At 41.3% G+C, this 13,921-nt stretch overlaps 1 protein-coding gene across 1 annotated transcript; it reads left to right on the top strand.

Moving 5' to 3' along the window:
- Nucleotides 1-767: 767 nt before the first annotated feature.
- Nucleotides 768-3,114, top strand: LOC110522541. The gene is made up of 4 exons (XM_021600996.2): nucleotides 768-1,155; nucleotides 1,321-1,414; nucleotides 1,734-1,821; nucleotides 2,085-3,114. Exons 1-4 carry the CDS (start codon nucleotides 1,104-1,106, stop codon nucleotides 3,015-3,017), a joined length of 1,167 nt encoding a protein of 388 aa, XP_021456671.1. The 5' UTR covers nucleotides 768-1,103; the 3' UTR covers nucleotides 3,018-3,114.
- Nucleotides 3,115-13,921: the final 10,807 nt, after the last annotated feature.

The following is a 13,921-nucleotide window of genomic DNA, read 5'->3' as shown; positions in this document are numbered from 1 at the left end:
TATTCTACAGTATACTACATCATTCTATAGTAGGTACTGTAGTATTCTATAGCAAACTGAGTATGTTTGTAATTTGATGGGGTAATTTTTTTTATTAGGATCTCCTGGCAGCGGCTACTCTTCCTGGTGTCCAAACAGGAAACAAAACAACAAATAAAATACATAATACATATAATATACATAACACTACAAAATGTCCTGTTTCTGCCACACGCTTCAGAAACAGGAGATTGCTCCAATCCTGTGAGCCAGGCCACTTACAGTTTTACTGTCTTTGGTGAAGACCATAGGTTGACTTCTCGTATAAGTGAGAATGAGAGATGACACTTGGAATCTAAAGCAGTAAGCAAACAGTTTACTGACTTAATACATTCACACATTTATCTCCAAAGCGTTCAGTCAGTGTATCCTCAATCAGACACTGGAACGCTCTGTTTGATATAGAATAAATCTAACTCTGAATTTTGTACTTTTATTGCACATTGCTTACTTTACAGTGTGCATTACATAATGTAAAATACAAAATGTTTATTATTGGGTTGTTCATAGGCCACAATTGGGGGATTTAACTTTTGTTCTGTGGGGGTTCACAATTTAATCGTAAAATGACAGTTCAGGGCAGTTGGCAATAGAAGATGTTGAATGGCATTACCAAAGATTGTGTGGTACTGTAGGTTTAGTAATTGTTTGTGGCCTTATTGTTTTTAGTGGCCTACCCTTTGGGACGTATACTACTGAGCGTGCTAAAAGGAAGTATCGCGCACAACCAATTGAATTTGTCTATTTCTCGACGCAGCCTTCTTCTCTACTAACGTTGTGAAAAACCTTCCTCCACACTTATCAAATAGGCTAGTTTCTGAGTCGAATTTATCCAGACTTTTTATTTGATTACACATCGGTCTGTAATCACAAACCAGTAAATCATTCATAGTAAGAAACGCCGTATATTGTTTCATTTAAATGTGGATTATATAAATAGGGCTCTTCACGAAGGAGGACGAGGGATCGAGGGACGCCGCCATATTTGCTCTTGCTAGCTAGTGCACTACAAGATACGGGCTTTGTTTCGAGTACCCTTCAATTTAGTACCCTTGTATTTGTTCATGATGGATGCGATGGATAAAAGACCTTTTGGTGCAGAATATAACTATAAAAGTAAGTGTTTGCTATTGTTAAAATTGAATGTCGTTTTCAAATACAATGTTAATATTGTTAATGCCATAATGTTAACCATGTTATTTTGCGACGTCGCTGAGTTGGGGTCTGTCAAAGTTATGCTTGTGCTGACGGATTAACACTGTTGTATTTTTCCACAATAAGTGTCGGAAAATGACATATCCAGATTAATAAAATTGCGTGCAACGAATGACGCCATCTTCACTGGGAAGAGAAACTCTGCCATGCCTGCCTGGAGGTGAGTGAGAGTGATACAATGATGCACTACTAGTGAATGTTCTGTTTGTTGGTTTGATATCCCCAGCACAGTTTGTTTTGGCTTTTATCTGTACCTCAAAATGAACTGTCACATGCCATTTGTTGACTGTAATTTATGTCTAAGGAAAACATTTGATTCATTGAATTGATTCATCAATGTTGATTCACTGACTCACTGATGTGCTTTTACTAACAATGTTATTTGAAAAAGCCCTCCTCGAAGGTCATTGTATTAAGAGCTGGTTATGAAGATGAAACCCTATCTGTAGTATCTGACTTGTCTCATTTTGATTCCACAGAGCAATGTTAGTAGAGTTGGGTCTCGAAGGGAAGCTAACAACCGGGCAATTGAAAAAGAAGTGGGAAAACCTTAAAAAGAAATATAAGGTAATGATTATGAATCCATGTGAGAGCAGGCAACAGCCTTGGTCCTAGTGCAACATGTATTCTCTTTTGTTTGAATTCAGTCTCTTAAACACAGATTCCAGGCTTTTGTTTCAGTTAAGTACTAACCTGGTTCAACTAATCAAGGGCTCAATGATGTGTTGAATCAAATGTGTCATAAGGCCTGCCTGGAACAAACTCCAGCAAACCCAAGACCAATACAGAGCTTTAATGTTATTGTACCCCTTGTCCCTTTCTCTGTGTAGGATTTTAAGTACCCTCCTCTTGGCATGGAGAAAGTCAATCCAATGTCCTGGCGTTGGTTTCACCTCATGGACGATGCCATCGAGGGCCGCCTAGCTGGGTCTGCCCGTATCCTAAACCCTTCACTGTTTGATTTTGGGGAAGTTGGGGACGTTTCATTTGCGTCCTCTCCCACTACCTCTCCCATAGCCAACAAGAGACTATGTATGAGGCCGGAGGGAGGTGAGGGAACAAACATTTTTGAGTTCTGGGCCAAGGCACAGCTGGGGGAGAGTGTTGGTGCTGCGAGCACGGTAGCAGATGGACAGGTGGCATACACAGACGCAGCTACAGAGGAGATCCGGAGGGCAGCGGTGGAGTGCGAGAGGGCCCTGCGAGAGGAGGGCAGGGGTGCAGCTCAGAATGAGAGGGCCGCGCCTGACAAGATGCCAGTGGGTGGGTACGGGAGGACCATGGCTGAGGATGTGGAGACCATAGCTGAAGACGGAAGAGCCATGTTGGTGAGAAACCCTGGCAGGAACATTGAGAGGGAGACTGCTGAACTAGAGAGGCAGATAGCAGATTTGGAGAAGGAGCGAGAAGTGCTAGAGAGGGAGCAGGCAGACTTTGACAGGGAGAGGTTGATACTGGACAGAGAGAGGGATGTGGTGAGCAGAGAGCGGGTGGCTGTTGAGCGAGGCAGAGCTTCACTAGACAAGGACAGAGCAGCGATGGACAGGGAGCGAGCAGCAATGGAACGGGAGCGAGCCATACTGGACAGGGATAGAGCGTCAATCGAGAGAGAGAGGGCAGAGCTGCAGAAAGAAAAGGAAGCCCTAATGAAAAGCAAGGTTTCCAGGAACAACGGCTCCACTGATGTGGAACTGGACTCATCCACTATAGAAAAAAGAGAGAAACTGCTTTCCATATTTGAGAGACTTGTTGATAAGCTGTGAAAGATGAACAATGAGTAAAGGTTGAATAGGTGAAGGATGTACTGTAGGTGAGAGTGCGCACAAGTCATAAACAGGTTTCTATGTCACCAGTCCCCTATCATTTTGTGATCATTTTAGTTTAACCCGCACACACAGGGAGTGCAAAGTCATTCAATTGGTGCTGGCTGTAATGAGCATTGAGTGCGTTTGTGTGAGGTTGCACCCTGAAAGAGAAGCTGCTACAATGTTTGTTGCGCTCATTTCATTTTTTTGCTTGCAGTGTGTATGTATAAATATCAGTCAAGTTTGGACACACCTACTCATTCAAGGGTTTTTCTTAATTTTTTATTTTCTACATTGTAGAATATAGTGAAGACATCAACACGGACATAACACATGGAATCATGTAGTAACCAAATAAGTGCTAAACAAATCAAAATATATTTTTGATTCTTCAAAGTAGTTACCCTTTGCCTTGATGACAGCTTTGCACACTCTTGGCATTCTCTCAACCACCAGCTTCACCTGGAATGCTTTTCCAATAGTCTTGAAGGAGTTCCCACATATGCTGCACACTTGCTGGCTGCTTTTCCTTCACTCTGTGGTCCAACACATCCCAAACCATCTCAACTGGGTTGATGTCGGGTGATTGTGGAGGCCAGATCATCTGATGCAGAACTCCGTCACTCTTCTTCTTTGTAATATAGTCCTTACTCAGCCTGGAGGTGTGTTATGGTTCATTGTCCAAAACAAATTAAAGTCCCACTAAGTGCAAACTAGATGGGATGGCGTATTGCTGCAGAATGCTGTGGTAGCCATGCTGGTCAGGTATGCCTTGAATTCTAAAGAAATCACCGGCAGTGTCACCAGCAAAGCACCATCACACCACCTCCATGCTTCACAGTGGGAACCACACAGAGGCGATCATCCATTCACCTACTCTGAGTCTCACAAAGACACAGTGGTTGGAACCGAAAATCTCAAATTTGGTCAGACCGAAGGACACATTTCCACCGGTCTAATGTCCATTGCTCGTGTTTCTTGGCCCCAGCAAGTCTCTTCTTATTGGTGTCCTTTTAGGAATGGCTTCTTTGCAGCAATTCGACCAAGAAGGCCTGATTCATGTAGTCTCCTATGAACAGTTGATGTTAAGATGTCTTTTACTTGAACTCTGAAGCGTTTCTTTGGGCTGCAATCAACTGCCGATTTCTGAGTCTGGTAACTCAAACTTCTCCCCTGCAGCAGAGGTAACTCTAGGTATTTCTTTCCTGTGGCAGTCCTCATGAGAGCCAGTTTCATCATAGCGCTTGGTGGTTTTTGCGACTGCACTTGAAGAAACATTCAAAGTTCTTTTAAGTTTTCGACATTGACTGACCATGTCGTAAAGTAATGATGGACTGTCGTTTCTCTTTGCTTATTTGAGCTGTTCTTGCCATAATATGGACTTGGTCTTTTACCAACTAGGGATATCTTATGTATACCACCCCTACCTTGTCACAACACACCTGATTGGCTCAAATGCATTTAAGAAGGAAAAATTCCACAAATTAACTTGTAACATGGCACTGCTGTTGAATTTTAAATGCATTCTAGGTGACTACCTCATGAAGCTGGTTGAGACAATGCCACGAGTGTGTAAAGCTGTCATCAAGTCAATGGGTGGCTACTTTGAAGAATCTCAAATATGAAATATATTTTCATTTGTGTAACACTTTTTTTGGTTACATTCTACAATGTAGGAAATAGTGGAAATAAAACAAACCTGGAATGAGTTGGAGACCAAACTTTTGACTGGTACTGTATATACAGTGCATTCGCAAAGAACTCGGACACCTTCGCTTTTTCCACCTTTTGTTACCTTACAGCATTATTATAACATGGATTAAATAAAAAATCCTCATCAATCTATCTATACACAATACCCTCGAATGACAAAGTGAAAACAAGTTTTTAGAAATTTTTGCTAATTTATTAAACATATGTAAATAAGGTACCTGTTTTGTAAGTATTCAGACCCTTTGCTATGAAACTCTCAATTGAGCTCAGGTGCATCCTGTTTACATTGATCATCCTTGAGATGTTTCTACAACTTGGAGTCCACCTGTGGTAAATACAAATCATGTCCAATCAATGAAAAGGCACAGACCTGTCTATATAAGGTCCCACAGTTGACAATGCATGTTCAAAATAATTGTCAGTAGAGCTCCGAGGCACGATTGTGTCGAGGCACAGATCTGGGGAAGTGTGCCAACAAATGTCTGCAGCATTGAAGGTCCCCAAGAACCTCCATCATTCTTAAATGGAAGAAGTTTGGAACCACCAAACTGATATCAGGGGAGAAGGGCCTTGGTCAGGGAGGTGACCAAGAACACGATGGTCACTCTGACAGAGCTCCGGAGTTCCTCTGGAGATGGGAGGACAACCATCTCTGCAGCACTCCACCAATCAGGCCTTTATGGTAGAGTGGCCAGACGGAAGCCACTCCTCAGTAAAAGGCACATGACAGCCTGCTTGGAGTTTGCCAAAAGGCACCTAAAGGACTCTCAGACCATGAGAAACATGATTCTCTGGTCTGATGAAACCAAGATGTATGTAACGCTTGGCATTCAGGCCAAATAGTTCAATCTGGAGGAAACCTGGCACAATCCCTACGGTGAAGCATGGTGGTGGCAGCATCATGCTGTGGGGATGTTTTTCAGCGGCAGGGACTGGGAGACTAGTCAGGATTGAGGAAAAGATTAACAGAGCAAAGTACAGAAAGATTCTTGATGAAAACCTGCTCCAGAGTGCTCAGACTGGGGATAAGGTTCACCTTCCAACAGGACAACGACCCTAAGCACAAAGCCAAGACAATGCGGGATTGGCTACAAGACAAGTCTCTTAATGTCCTTGAGTGGCCCAGGGAGAGCCCGGACTTGATCCTGATCGAACATTTCTGGAGAGCTTGAGGTGATCTGCTGAGAAGAATGGGAGAAACTCCCCAAATACAGGTGCCAAGCTTGTAGCTTCATACCCAAGAAGACGCAAGGCTGTAATCGCTGCCAAAGGTGCTTCAACAAAGTACTGATTAAAGGGTCTTATGTAAATGTGATATTTCATTTTTTAAATTTATTTATAAATGTGCAAAAAACAATTTAAACCTGTTTTTGAGTTGCCCATGATGGGGTATTGTGTGTGTGTGTAGATGAGGGGGGAAACAATTTAATTAATTTTAGAATAAGGCTGTAATGTAACAAAATGTGGATAGTCAAGGGTTATGAATACTTTCCGAATGCTGTGTGTGTGTGTGTGTGTAATATACACACACACACACACACATGTCATCCACACCACTTGATAGGCACCTCTATACAATACTATTTAAATGTTTACACTGGCAGAAATTACAGTCTGATCCCTAGGTGCATTTGTTAAAGTGCATTTGGCAATTATTTGTATGTTCTGTTCGACCTGCCAGAGTGCCCGTGTAATGCTATACTGATAATAAAGCCTACACTTTTTTTAGACATTCCTCTAGTTGTCATATACTGCTATTACTACCCATGTAATTACCCTGTACCAAGCTAGTAAATATAGTCCTTTACAGTAAGCACTAGGCAACGGCCTATATTTACATACCTGGTACAATGTAATGTTCCTCTATATCACCTTGGAATAATACCACCCACTGACACCTTGTCAAAATGTTCTGGTAATTTCATTATTTACTTTTAAAGGGTGCTTGAATCTTGCAACGGGAAGGGATCACTGCCAATACTTCATGTCCCAACCAAGGTGTATGAATTGGGGAGCAAACCGGGAGAGAGAAATAAAGCTTTATTGTGAAAAGGAGAACCAACGCATTTTCGGCTTTTGGCTTTCAGGGTTTTTATAGTAATAAGTCATGAGTCTTTTAAAATGACCTCCGGAACCGACAAAGAATATACATATAAAATGTGGTTGGTTAAAACAGTTGTAGCAAGATGAACCAATCGATTGTTATTAGCAAAGACTGACCAATAGATTGTGATAAAATGTGGAACTGACCAAGAGAACAGGTATATATGCTTTCAACATGTTCTATTGGTCAGTACAACGGTCTATGCTAATAACAATTGGTCCGTTGATTGGAGGCTTCCAAAGGTGTCCCGATCCCTGCAAAGGCTCACATTAGCTCCTGCCATTCAATCTGCACCGTGCCACCAGTCAACTCAACAAGGAAGTTCCTGTTGCCAGACTGGAGGAGATGATGGGTAGACTGGGCAGAGATTGAGGGTCGAGTGTGCTGATGTGTACCTGCTGTGTATCATGGTCCAAGGATATTCCAGCACGCTCGTGTCTTTATTCACTCCAATTGTCCAGTCATGTTTGAGGTGAGATAGTAGTGCCATGCAGGGGAACTGTGTTCTAGTACAGGCCCAAAGTTGGTGGTGTAGATGGTGACTAGGCTGGGTTTGGGAATGGAACCCATGATCCCCATGGGCATGTTCTACCAACTGAGCCACAGAGAACCACAAAGAGTTTCTGGTTACCCTTTTCCATTTGTTGGTCCATCTCATGTCATCCTGGATCCCAGCAGTTTAATATCAGATGTTTGCAGAGTGTCCCATTTAGTTACTAGGGTTCCAAAGGGGGTGGGTTGTTTGTAAAGCAAACATGCATTGCTTTGCACTTGTTTGGGTTGAGCTGCGTGGAGTGCTCATCTACCTAGGAACGCAACTTTTCTAGACCATGTTGAAGGCTGGAAAGCTTCCCCACTCTAATGCACTCTGCAATGTTCATGTCATCAATATATTTCCACCTATGAGCGAACTTCTGAAGTGCGCTGTGGATGAGGGCCAGGAAGACAAGGGGTCCAAGAAGTGGACCTTGAGTCACTCCACAGGTCAGATGTTGTCATGGTGAAAGGGTGCCTTAGTACCTCACTCTCTGCTTCCTTTTGGAGAAGTAGCCACAGCCCAGGGGAGAAGGGGCCCGGACTCCTAGCTGAATCAGGCACTTTGTTACCACTGTATTATACATTTTGTTGAAGGCTTAAGCAAAATCTGCTGTTACTATAGTGCATATATAAATAATGGTCTTACTTGCATCAGTGGATTTTACATAATGTATAGGAGGCTGACCAAGACATCTGTCGACCTGCCCATTTTTGCATCCAAACTGTCTTGGGTCAAGCTTGTGGCCGATGTCCTCCATTATCCAATCGATGGCAAAACTGTCGGCCACCTTAGCTCTAGTATTCCAGACTTGTTCCAGTGTTCTACAGATGTAATGGCTGTAGACCCATTCAGTCTGTGTTCATGACGTTTCTTAATTATATTTACTTCTGTCTCCAAGACGCCCAAGTTCCGACCCGAGAAATGAGAGCTGTAAACAGTGGATGTTCCAATTCTCACGCTGGCAGTCCATTTAAAAAAAAAAAATGTAAAAAGGGAAATGGCATTATGACCATTACAATTCCACAGTAGCAGTACAATGTTATTTTGTTGTTTGACATATATAGTGACAATATAGGTCTTTAAAGAAGAATCATAAATTAAGGATAACAAATCAGTTGACCTTATCTAAGAGTATGTTTAAATAGAATATAGCCTATATTTGTGACTTTATAAGTGTATTTAGATCACATCGATAAAAGGACAGCATATCTTTTGGTTTACTGAATGATTTATGTTGCCACCAGAACTGCATGGCAGTGTAGGGAGAGTTAGGAGAGGTGTGGCCATTCACCTCTTGTGAATGCCACTTGGGTTCACTTCCCTACAAAAGGGATTGAACCCACATGGAGCCATGTAGGTATGTTATTAACAATCATTAGATACACATTTCACATGGAAAGTGAAGTCAACATAACAGTAATATTTTGCCCAAATAATATACGTTCTACCCAAATAAATACTATAACAAATTGTGAATTGAAATGACTTTCTTTTGCAGTTGTTCATACTGCAATGTTTGATCTGTTCATGTTATTTTGTTAATCCGGGCATTGTTCATGATAAACAGTGTCTTTTGAAGTAACATTTTGACAGTTTTTGGTTAGAAAGGAATAGCATTAACATATTTTTACAAGTACTCAAAATGAAGGCATGATCATGGCTGGGATGAGGGTTTAGGGTGTAATAATAGAGACAGTTTTCTGTCATGGTAGGGCAGTATGCGTCACGTGTCTCCATGACCCTGTAGGCTTAACCCTCAATGCTGTTGAGGCTCTATGCTCCACTAGGAGCTAAAATTTGTTGGGGCATGGACTCTACTAGGTGTCAAAAGCTCTCCACAGGGATGCTGGATGTCCTTTGGGTGGTGGATCATTCTTGATAAACACAGGAAACTGTTGAGTGTGGAAAAACCAAGCGGCGTTGCAGTTCTTGACACAAACCGGTGCGCCTGGCACCTACTACCATACCCCGTTCAAAGGCACTTAAATATTTTTGTCTTGCCAATTCACTCTCTGAATGCCACACATACACAATCCATGTCTCAAGGCTTAAAAATCATCCTTTAAGGTTAACCTGTCTTCTCCCCTTCATCTACACTGATTGAAGTGGATTTAACCAGTGACCTCAATAAGGGATAATAGCTTCACCTAGATTCACCTGGTCAGCAGTATATGCCAGGGAAAGAGCAGTTCATAATGTGTTGTGTACTCTGTGTATATGACTTTACAAATGTCAAGTTTATTCAAATTACAGCTTAAATACTTTTTTCCCTTAATGGACCTGTCCATACACACTCAAGGTGTACAACTGATATTTAAAGTATTTGGCACCGGCTGTGTAAATATGTTGTGCCAAACAACTTATGAGCGTGTATGTGGACAATATGTGTTTGTTTTTCAGGTTGAAGTTGCCCTCCATCCAGCCCTCCTCAAGAGTAGGAGTGAGGATAATGATATCAAGTCAAATGTGTGTATTTACAGGTATGTTACTTCAATATGAACAAATCTAAAGTCAGATGTCTTCTACATAAAACATTTAATTTAATTGATTGGACCATGGGAAAGGTAGGTCTCCATAAACCATGTTATAAACTGATTGACCTCATAAACCATATAAACAAGTGTGCGTGTGTGAAAACAGTTCATATACTGTATGAAAAACTACCTGATTAAATAAACTATTTTATGAAACCCTTGACTAAGACTGATGAATCCCTGAAATTCAAAATGAGAAAAATATATTGTTCCTTCATAGACCGATTGCTTTGTGAGGTTGAACCAACCTTCTGTTGGTGTCTCCATATTCTCAGAAAGAGGAACATTGGCAAATCTGAATAGCTAAGGCCTGACAAAATACGAACTCTATATCCTGTGGTATACATCCTGGGGTTTACCAAGGACCGCCAGTATTACAGTCATCACCACAGCAGCCAGATAACTGCCGATGCAAGACTCCAAGCCAAACATACTGCAAGCTAAATATGTTGAATAGCAGGTTTATTCATAGGGTAACAGTCATCATGACTCCCTAATGGATTTACAATGAAAACCTTCTAGACTGACATGGAACACTTTTATCCAAAGATGAATGGCTTTAAACAGCCTTTCTCTCAAGATGTATATAGTATGTGTCATAAGTTAAGTTGGGAACCACTGTGTCATATCTCATATCATGTTTAACCATCATGTGACACCTGTCCTTATTCTCATTACATAAAGGGCTGTGAAAAAAATGAGCACTATATTTTAGGATGTAAACCAATCACTGTTGGTCCATCCTGTTCTGATCTAATGAGATGGATGTAATGGAGGACAGAAACATGCTGCTGGGCACCTCCCTGAAGACCACTACTGAATTGGGGGAAGGTTGGAGTACATTCATTTTTCACGGGTTAGGCATGATATTCCATGTCAGACTCATCAATGCCACTTTTCTTAACATATTAGACCCCTAAGGTTGTTAATTAACCCATTTTAAGCTCATATGAAAAGCCGTTTCTCGTCCTTACATTAAAATCCAAAACGGAATGTTTCTTGGTTGTATCTAAGTTACACGGTGAAAAACATATGATTATTTGGCTTTGTATTCAGACACATCATTCCCTGCTCTTAAGCAAGAGGCCTGAGCTCATTACATTTTCCATGGTCTTAATGACTTAAATGGATCAAGTTCAGACCAGTTCAAAACCAGGCTGAAACTCTCCCCCAAAAGAGTCTATCAACATGATCATATTGCCCTGTCAGGTTAGAATGTGGTTTAAACATCAAGAAGTAAAACTGTGGGTTAAATGAGACCTCTGTGGTAGTGGTGATTTTAGCATGTAAATCTTGGTGGGGCAAACAAAAAATATATATTTTTAGATACATGCCAGCAAACCCACGATAAAACACAAAAAAATACATTAATTGCACTATAACGGTGACAAACGGTGCCCACACACTGTTAGGGCCTACATAAAGCTGTCCCAACAGCAGAGTCCCAATAGCAGCCCCAAAACCTTACCATTGGCACTCCTGGATATCAGCGGAGCCTTGTCTGGCATCGAAACAGTTTATTCAGCCTCAGTTACTGCCTTTAAAAAAAACATAGCTGATATGGCTGACTTACTTTAACAAATGTGGTTTCTACTGACAATTGAGATGTACAAATTATGGCCTAAGGGGACGACGAGCAGATAAGAGGCTAACCGTAATTTCGATTAAGACATTAATGAGCGAGCTACGACGAATGTAGTCAATATAACTATTTGTTCAACACTTTTGAAATGTATAGCGACAGAATTCAGAACACGGGCCATTCTTACAGTATTCTCCCCGTACACCATGTCAGAACCATCGGATAAATAAAGGGGGCATATAAGCAGACAATGAAAGCTCTTAAAATATTTGATTATTACATTTCTCTAAAACAGGCTATAGGCTACATGTGCACCACCAAGTCAGAACAGTAGGCAAAATTAAGAGGGGAAAATATACCAAATTATTAGGGTGAGGCACATGGGCTACTAACGGGCTACTAACAGCTTACTACACAACATACACTTAGTATTACTTTCTTAGATATAGTAAACATTTCTCTCTGGCATATTACATAATTTATGCAGCAGCAGACTCGCCTTGTTGTGCTGCTCTCACTTGAACAGAAAGGTGGCGTGGCGGGTCCTCATGGGCAAATTTTGTCATCAAAGTCTGGCATTCTCAGGATGTGGCGTTTAAGACAACTGGGAACTCTGAAAAAAACAAGGTCGAATCATGATGACGTCAGTGATATTCAGGTTGTAGCTCCAAAAATAGGACAGAGTTTCCAACTTACAATTCCGAGTTGGATGACCGTTCAAAGCGTATTTTTCCAGTTGGAGCTCATTTTTTCGTGAGTTCCCAGTTGTCTCTAACTCACTGAAGTCAGATATCCCAGTTCTGAGTTAAGTTGTTTTGAGCTTGGCAGAAATCATGCTGGATTGACAGCATGGCCAATGTTGAATGCTTAACATTTTAAGCTTGGAAAAGAGACCTTAAACCGAGAATTGGGACTTCACACCCACAACAAATGATTGTGGGGGCTGTCTTGTTAGACTTCTGTGCAGCTTTTGACATTATTGATCATAGTCTGCTGCTGGAAAAACTTGTGTTATGGCTTTGCACCCTCTGCTCTAATGTGGATAAAGAGTTACTTGTCTAAGAGAACACAGAGGGTGTTCTTTAATTGAAGCCTATCAAATATAATCCAGTTAGAATCAGGAATTCCCCAGGGTAACTGTTTAGAGCCCTTTTTCAATTTTTACTAACGACATGCCACTGACTTTGAGTAAAGCCCGTTTCTATGTATGTGGATGACTCAACACTATACACGTCAGCTACTACAGTGACTGAAATGACTGCAACTCAACAAAGAGCTGCAGTTAGTTTCAGAGTGGGTGGCAAGGAATAAGTTAGCCCTAAATAATTCTAAAACTAAAAGCATTGTATTTGGAACAAAACACTCACTAAATCCTAAACCTCAACTAAATCTTGTAATAAATAATGTGGAAATTGAGCAAGTTGAGATGACTAAACTGCTTGGAGTAACATTAGACTGTAAACTGTCATGGTGAAAACATTTTGATGCAGTAGTAGCTAAGATGGGGAGAAATCTGTCTATAGTAAAGCGATGCTCTGCCTTCTTCACAACACTATCAACCAGGCAGGTCCTACAGGTCCTAGTTTTGTCGCACCTGGACTACTGTTCAGCCGTGTGGTTAGGTGCCACAAAAAAGGACTTAGGAAAATTGCAATTGGCTCAGAACAGGGCAGCACGGCTGGCCCTTGGATGTACACAGAGAGCTAATATTAATAATATGCATGTCAATCCCTCCTGGCTGAAAGTGGAGGAGAGATTAACTTCATCACTGCTTGTATTTATGAGAGGTATTGATAAGAGAATTATGTTCTCCAGGTACATCACCCAATTTAATTATATTACTCTCAGTCTGCAAACCAGAATTTGTAAGATTCTGGTCGAATGAAACAGACGGAGGCCCAGCTAAAATAGTCAAAAAGGTTTATTCACGGAACGTTCTAAAGTCAAGAATACCAAACAATACATTTTATACTGACTTCTCACGCCCACACATTCACACAGCCATACGCACGCACACACACACAAACAGACGCACATACACACATACCCACACACACATGCACACAAACAGACACACACACATGTCCTGCTACGCACACACTACACTGTCTGTCTCACTACCCAGCCGACAGAGATAGTGACATTGTCCTTGAGACGTACTCCCGTTCTCTCCCAAATCTCTAGTCAGGTCGGCACCAAGCTCAGACAGTCTGTGTTTAAAATACCATAAAGACATATTGTTTTACCCTAATTCTGACTAGGACTACACATTTATTGATTATGATTGTATACATTCTAATCAGTTCCATACAATTATATGTTTCATGGCGGAATATTCAAATCATTCAATTAACAGACAATTCTCACCTATCAGGTGAATGTTGAATGCAC

The sequence above is a fragment of the Oncorhynchus mykiss genome, chromosome 1 (assembly GCF_013265735.2).
Source record: "Oncorhynchus mykiss isolate Arlee chromosome 1, USDA_OmykA_1.1, whole genome shotgun sequence".
Lineage (NCBI taxonomy): Eukaryota > Metazoa > Chordata > Actinopteri > Salmoniformes > Salmonidae > Oncorhynchus > Oncorhynchus mykiss.
Note: the sequence above shows the minus strand (reverse complement) of the source record. Positions and strands in the feature narration are given on the sequence as shown.